This window comes from Chrysochloris asiatica, unplaced genomic scaffold, assembly GCF_000296735.1.
Source record: "Chrysochloris asiatica unplaced genomic scaffold, ChrAsi1.0 scaffold00209, whole genome shotgun sequence".
NCBI lineage: Eukaryota > Metazoa > Chordata > Mammalia > Afrosoricida > Chrysochloridae > Chrysochloris > Chrysochloris asiatica.
The window spans coordinates 5,590,772-5,599,311 of NW_006408727.1; the positions used below are offsets into that span (position 1 = coordinate 5,590,772).

The window sequence follows — 8,540 nt, forward strand, 5'->3', positions numbered from 1 at the left end:
TGCAATGAATTGGTATCCTACAGTACCTAGTCCTTTGCACAAAAGGTATACAATTTCTAATGAGAAAAATATAATTAGAATTCAATGCATCAGGAAATATAAAACATAATTCATAATATCTTATAGAACAAAATAGAAAATACAAAATGTAAATTACAAAATAAGTTTCTTTAAATAATAATGAAAATATTATTACTATAGCATTGTATAGCTATACTAATTATGAGTTTGGAATTGTCATTGCTGTTTGTTGTTAATGATGTTGAATCATTTCCAACCCATAGCGACCCTATATAGGGATTCTGAGGAGTGGCTGATGAGATGTAACCACCGATCTTGCAGTTCAGTGCAGTAACCCACAGCACCACACCAGGACTCTGTGACTTTGGGAATAGAAACCTCAAAATAGACCTGCACCTATATGGATGCTAGATGCATGATAGAAATGCCATTACGTTTTTGTGACTAAGGGTTATCAGGCAACAAATGGAGCTGCAAAATTTCTCCGTAATTTAGGAAAAAATAATAAAGTTGAACTTTTATCTCATTAGATTAGGCAGATTAGATGCTTAAATATAAGCACAAAATTTTAGTTGAAAAATAGGAAGATTTTCTTTATAATACTCTATCATGCTGTTAATGAATGATATTTTCTTTATTGAGTTATATAAGTTCTATATAAAATATAAGTTCTATAAGTTTAATAAGTCTTCTTGATGCAATGTTCTTCATATAATCCTTCTCCTTGGATTATTTGGTCATCATACAAATTTAGTAAGTATGGTGAAAATACATCACCCTGGCTCACAACTTTCATGATTTTAAACTATTTATTATCCTCTTGTCCTGTTCTATTGACTGCATGGTCTATATATAGTTTTCTCATATATTAAGTGTTCTGGAATACACCCATTCTTCTCAATTTTATCCATAGTTTGTTTTGATCCATACAGACAAATAATTTGCACGGTCAATAAAGAAAAGTCTTCTCTGCTTTAAGTCATCTGATATCAGTAACGATGTCCTTAGTTCTACATATCTTAATCTATATATTATTTTACTACTGAATATTTTATATGGAAGTAAACAGGAAATAAAATGACTAGACTACATGAACTAAAGGGGAAGTAGGTTATGGATTTTTCTTTTAAGAATTTAAATTATAATCCAGAAACCTTGATATTTATTTTGTGTTTGATACTTTTTCTCGTTATTCATTCAATTTTTTTTCAGAGACCACTGGGAAACATATGCTTGATTCAAATTTGTACAAATGACTTTATATATTCAGAAATATGTGGCCTTTTTAATCTATCCTTTTTTCCCAAGCATAATTTTTGTTTAGCGAAATTGCCAATTGCTGAGATGTTTATTTTCAAATATGTGGTAACTATTTAGTTACTAAGTTTCTAAATTTCTAATCTCAGGTATATAAATATTTATTATAGAAGTGTTTACACAAACATACATTGAAAATATTGTAACACTATCATTGTCACAGGAGTTTTTGGTAGTTCAAATGGTTAAGTGCCAGCTACTAATCAAATTTTAGTGGTTTAAACCCAATTAGAGGCATCTTGAAGACAGATCCCTGGTGATCTGCTTGTGAAAGTTCACAACCTTGAAAACCTTATGGAATAATTCTACTCTGGACATATGTATGGGCTTGCCACAAGCTGAATCAACTCCTTGACAACAGTGAATGTCAGTATTAAACACAAGTATGAATTATGTAACTCATCTAAATAGAATGGGTTCTCTCACCTTAAGAGAGTTATAGAGAGTGAGATGATCTAGAGATTGATTATGGGGAGAAACAGAGGGAAGGAGAGAGTGAGAGAAAGGAAGGATGGTGAGAGAAATGGAGGTAAAAGAGAGACCCAGTGGTATAACAGTGTTAGAAGGTGATATTGGAGAAGATGATCTGAATGAATATTCACTGGTATGTATGAATATTTTAAAGGACACACATCATTAAGTCATTTATTTGCAAAATATTTACATTTCAAGTGTTCTAACAACTTATAAAGTATTGTATTACAAATAATTTCATGATTTTTTTTCATGAAATCATGCCCTAAAACATTCTTACTAGCAATATGATCTCACCATTTTTTTTTAGGATTAAAAAAGAAACAATATTCTACAGTTTCTTTGACAACAGGAGATGATGACTCATGTAGATCTGACAGTGTGTGCTAAATAGTTGTTTCTTTTTCTCTTTTGTGGGAAGTAGCTGGAAAGGCTGCCTGGTTCAGTCCATTCTTGAGATATACTTAAAACAATACGCTTAGATCCTGTCCAAGCATATGCCACCTCTCTACGCAGTTCTGAATTATGATGGTGTTGATTGTGTGTTGTTGAGTCAGTTCCAACTCATTGTAGTGGGGCCCTATATAACTGTACACAGGGTTGCTATGTATCTGAACTAACTCAATAGCACTTAATAACAATAGGATTTCTGAGGCTGTAAACCTTTACAAGAGTAGAAAGACTCATCTTTCTCACACAGTTCTAAATTTCAGTAAAGAAATTTTGTCTCAGACCTAATTCAGATGGAAGAAACCAAATAAAGTAAATTTATATCTAAGTATGTAAAAATTAGCTACAAAAATATGTAGCAAATTATATAAAACATCAGAGTCCTGGGGTGATGCAAATAGTAAGTGCTCAGCTATTAACTAGAAGGCTGTTAGCTTGAATCTACCTCCAAAGAAATGCCCGATGATATAATTCCCAAGGGTCACAACCATTGGAAACTCTATGGAGTTGAGTTCTACTATGACACAGATAGGGTCATTATGAGTTGGAATCTACTCAACAATAACTGTTTGTTTTGTTTTGTTTTGTTTCCCAGTTATAATTGGCAAAATTTGTTGAACTGATTCAAATTTTCTTCTCAAAATGTACCTATCTTTTATAACCTACTTTAGAATTTTATTTTTGCTTGATATTTATGGTATTCTTGTTGTATCTAGTAATTTTACTATTTTCAAAGGCATGTCATTTTACATTTCAGGAATATACCATAGATGTTTTCTTTCGACAAAAATGGAAAGATGAACGGTTAAAATTTAAAGGTCCTATGAACATCCTTCGACTTAACAATTTAATGGCTAGCAAAATATGGACTCCAGATACCTTCTTTCATAATGGGAAAAAATCAGTAGCTCATAATATGACAATGCCAAATAAATTGCTTCGAATCCAGGATGATGGGACTCTGCTGTATACAATGAGGTATGTTTTTAGGTTTCATATAGAATTACCTCAATTATTAAAATTGATTGTTTAGCTATTTATTATTCATACTGTATTTTAATTAAGTAGAGTTTGAAATGCCATCATTTTAACATTTGTTTATACCACCATGTAACTTTATTTTAAAAAATCTCATCAGACACTTATTAAAATTTTTAGTGATTTTCAAGCAAGTTTTAACTTAGCATTCTTTATTTTCCTTTTGAAGTTAAGCTACAGAGAGAAACAGTATCTTTTTTTAAATTTAGAGATGCAGTTTCCTAAAAAAGCTAGCAATTTATTGGAAACCCTTCAAAAATGTATGTATATCTTTTTTTTTATTTCACAACAAACCAGAATACAAAATTATTAAAGTAAATTTTTGATAAATATGGTCATTCCTTGTGGTAAGATTTTATATTTATCAATGTCTTCTGGAAATTTACCAACATATGAATAAACTGAAATATATTTAAATGTTAATTAGTCTTGTAAGATACTGTTATGAAGGCCTAATCTGAACATTAATTCTTTTGACAACAGTGACATGCTTTACTTTGATTTGCCAGTTTACTTAAACAAAAAGTGGAATTTTGACTTTTAGGCTTACAGTACAAGCTGAATGTCCAATGCACTTGGAGGATTTTCCAATGGATGCCCACTCATGCCCTCTGAAATTTGGCAGCTGTAAGTATAGGGATGGAAGAACATATTTTGGCTAACTAATATCAGAGATAGTCACCACCATTGCTTGCATGTGTATTTTCTTAGTTTCTGCTAATATTATAAAATACAGAATACTGTTTCAGTAAGAAACAAAGACATGCTGATTGCCCTCAGGAACTAATTGGCTAGCCCTCTGATACTTCTCAAACATCATTATATTTTAATCACGGTGTTTGAATGATTGTTTATTTTACCATTAATAAAGAACATCATGTATTTACAAATATGAAACTAGACCATGAGCTCCTTGAATGTTGGGGCAATGTCATTTACTTTCTTTTCCTAAGTGCTAGCAAATCACAAAGGTATAATGAATTATAAAAATTCTATTGTTTATTAAAGTGACAACCTGTTGAAAATAGCAGGCACAGAAGCAATTGCCTTTCCACTTTCTAAGTAATGGTTGGGGCTATTTTTTTATTTTCCTAAAATAAATCTGAAGGAGATGATGTAGCTGGATTACTGCATTGATGCGCCTTCTGTGTACATAGAAAATTTCAGAAAAGGCTCTGTGCTTTTGACATTCTTAGGTCACAGATTATACCTTGTATGTCAATAGCAGCATTCACACTGTTGGAATAATTGAAAAGAGGAAAGGTCAAATCATCTTCCATGGCCTACAAGGCATTCAGGTCAGGTTAGAGACAAATTCATGGACCAACTAAACTGGCGTCTCTTATGTGAGGTACCCCCTTGCTTGACCTTTTTAGAAACTGTGGTCTTTCTGACACTCTTATCTTTGTTCATCTGGGTAGCTTTTGATTTTTTATTTCCTTCTAAATAGAAATGTAATTATCTTATAAAAATCTGTGACCAAATGATATGCCTTCTCATGGACAGTATCTAGGGGAATTAAAAAAAAAAATTGAAGAATGGGGCAAAAGCATCTGATGATTTTGGTGACCATCATTTAGTGGAATATGAAGTTCAGTCTTGTTTGTTCTGTGTATTCTGACAAAGGTGTCAGCTCTCAATTTTCGTTGAAAAATCTCATTTTTGTTTAGCTACTAATCTTTTACAGTTAGGGAAACCATCACTTCAATACTGGCTTGTCTTCTAAAATTATTTAAGGTAGTCAATCATGTTATGCAACTAAATACTATGCTGAAAAAAACTACAGCAGATGCAGGGAGAAGAAAACTTATTTGCATTACATAAGTGGCATTAAGGAGAAAATTGAAAGACTTTGACACCAAACAAAAAAAAAAAATTTTTTTTTTTCAAGATGCAGCAGTAGTGTAAGAAGGAAAGGCATTTTTTAAATGAATAAGTTATTATTAAGATATCAAGTATAAATAATGTCTAAAATCTGAGAAAAAAAATTTACCTAAGAAATATTTTAAATGAAATTCAAAGCATCCCCTGTGCTGTATTTGCAGAGCAGTAGAATATTATATGAGGGAGCTACACAAAATTTGTGAAAAAATTGAATGAAAGAATAGTGAAATTGTTCCAGAATTTTTGAAGCTCACAAATAATCTTGAGAATTTGGCAGTTAAGGTTTATCTGTAACTAGAAGTGAATGGCTAACACACAAAGTTTGTTGCCACATATTTTGTTTGTCATTATTTAATTATTTTTTGTTTGTTTGTTTTGCTTCATGTGTTTTTTTTTTGTTTTTTGTTTTTTTTTGGTACAATGAGGAAATGATTTGTTTATTCCATTTTTTTTCTAATTTTTCTCTGCCTATAGTAGGTGCTTGATGCATGGGTATTAGAAGTATGGACCACCCCCTCAAAGTACACAGGGTGGACAGGGATGGGCAACTTGGACATTGGCTACCCAAAATGGGGGAGCTACAAAGGCAAGAAGTGACTGGCTTACAAGTTTTCAAGAGGGAGCCTAGATCCACAGGGCGAAGAGGGAGGTAGAATCACCACTGAGTGGTATCCAATCTGTTTAGGCGGGACTGATGAAAGGAGATAGAGATAGCACTCATGTGATAAAATAGTGAATAATTACTATCAGGACTGACTGTGAGGGTTGGAAATGTAAAGGTAGATGTTTTGTAGCAAAGGGAGGGGAATGGTTGACTTTGCAGTCCAGGAGCAGAGGTCCCTGGGAGAAGAGCAGAGTGCGGGACACTATCCAGAGAAACAGTGATGCCAGAGATGGAGGCAGAGGTGATGACTTGGAAAGATGGAGTGACGGGGAACTCTAGACCCAGAGAGGGAGAAGCGGCTGTGTACTGATGACCAGGGGGTAGGCTTGCAGGGCATACCGTTTGGTTGGTTGATGATGCATGGAGGGGATTGTACACATGGCAATGAAATGATATACGATAGGATGAATGTAGAGCTAATGCTCTCCCATGTAAACTATCACATAATTCATAATAAAACATTAAAAAAAAAAAAGAATGGACCTCATTGTGGAGCAATTGATGAAGAAGCCAAGTCAATTTTAAGCAAAGTTTAGTAAACTTTAGTACACAGCCATTATTTGTCTTCTACTTATTTATTACTCTCTTTGAAAAGTTCCTTCACTCCATATAAACATATTAATAATAGATAGAATTTTGGGAATTTATCTTTATTCACATAATAGAAGCATCTTTTTTTTTTATATTTACAATTTGAAATCAGTTTTGTTTGTTTGCATTCCTATTGTCTCCAACCTTCATATTTTCCTTTATTGTGTATCTCAGTTTAAAATTTCTTATAAATATACAGATATTCATGCATTAGCCTAAAATGAAATGCAAATTATTTTATGGATAAAAATTATTAATTACAAATGGTTTGGGGATATTTTTCTTGGTGAACAAAGAATAATAATCAATATGCATCCGATGTTTAATACAACTTAGGAATCAAAAATGGTTGTTTAACAGACTTATGCAATTGTTTAGATATAGAATTTATAATAAAATACTTTTGTAAAACAAACCACCTTTCTCTCATTTTGTACTTCATTAAAAAGCATTTTAATGGCCTCATGATTTATGCCTGTGTTAGCATACCAGTTGTTGTTGTTGAGTGCCATGGAGTCAGTTCCGACTCATAGTGACCTTGTATAGAGTTTTTGAAAAATATTTGATAGCATATTGGGTTAAAAATTGAGCTGCAAACTGTAAAGTCAGCAGTTCACTTCTGCCAGTTACTCTGCAGGAGAAAGATGAGGCTTTCTGCTCTCGAAAAGATTTGTAGCTTCAGAAACCCTATACAGAGTCACAATGAGTAGGAACCAACACAGTAGCATACAACCACCACCACAATGGGTTTCTGAGACTGTAAGTCTTTATGAGAGCAGAATGCCTCATTTTTTTTCCCATGGAGCTGCTAGTAGTTTCAAACTGCTGACCTTGCTGTTAGCAGTCCAACTTATATAACCCACTAGGTTGCCAGTGCTCATTATACTTATTTTTAAGGAGAGACCCTCTATTCTGTTTTCTGCTACATCTGCCCTCATCAGACATAAAATCTAAAAAAATACCAGATTGGTATGTAGCCAATTAAGTATGGTAGTTGTTTTTGTAAAAGACGTGTTAAAGATCAGTTATTTAAAATTTTATTTTTGGTCTCTTCTCCAGTTTTCTGTCTTCCCTAACAGTAAATTGTTGTTGTTGTTGTTGTTGTTTTAAGTGCTGTTGAGTCAGTTCCAACCCATAGCAACCCTGTATAGGGTTTCCAAGGAGCTGCTGGTGAGCTTAAACAAACTGCCAGTCTTGCAGTTCAAACTGACATTGCAGTCCAGTGCATTAACCCACAGCACCATACCAGGACTCCTAGTAGTATAAATAACAGAGTTCAAACACTTTGAGTTTATTCATTTTCCCAGTTAGGATGAGCTGAGCAATTTTGCTGTATATCTGGCACTGAACAAAGAGAGAGAGCTATATGCATTCATAGGAGAGAGTCTCAGCCCTTCAGTATCTCATTATCTTGTTTGTTAAAAGTGGCCTAGCATTTTTCAGACTTTGTTTTATTTTATTCATATTTAAAAGAGATTCAAATTCAAAAGTGGTGCAATTGTTCTACTTTCTTAGAAAAAAATTATTAAGTTGCTAAGAAATTTACAATCACTTAGGCCCATCTGCTGTAAAGTACCACATGTGATATTTCTTTTTAATCTGTTAAGTTTGGTGTGATCTGAAACTTGATTGGAAAGAGAATTCATGTGACAAATTTTGTTTATTAATACATAACAAACCACTTGGTGATCTGCAAATGAGTTATTATCCACATTACCACTAGCATTCGTTATGTAATACTCTCAGTGATCTAATTAAGCATTCATTGCAATTGAGACATATTTAGTATATAAAATAACTGTAATTTGCTCATATATAAATTATATCTATTTTTTGTGACAAAAACAAGTCTGCTTGTTTCCATACAGTGGTGGCTTGCATGTTGCCTTGATATTGGAAGTTATGCCACTGGTATTTTAAATACCAGCAGGGTCAACCACGGTGGACAGGTTTCAGATGAGCTTGAAGACAGACTAAGACTAAGAAGAAAGAGAGACGGAATACTTCTGAACATTTCGTCACTGAAAATCTTATGAATAGCAGTGGAACACTGTCAGAGAGCACTAGAATATTGAATATTGAAACATGATGAGGAGCACCA

The 8,540-nt window shown here is 33.1% G+C and overlaps 1 protein-coding gene across 1 annotated transcript in view; it reads left to right on the forward strand.

The window, feature by feature from the left end:
• LOC102822908 (gamma-aminobutyric acid receptor subunit alpha-2-like) overlaps nucleotides 1-8,540 on the forward strand; it is a 286,045-nt gene that overhangs the window by 169,089 nt on the left and 108,416 nt on the right. Inside the window, exons 4-5 of the mRNA XM_006872692.1 lie at nucleotides 3,020-3,240; nucleotides 3,845-3,927. Of these exons, the coding sequence (XP_006872754.1) occupies nucleotides 3,020-3,240; nucleotides 3,845-3,927 (304 nt within the window). The remainder of the gene's footprint in view (nucleotides 1-3,019; nucleotides 3,241-3,844; nucleotides 3,928-8,540) is intronic.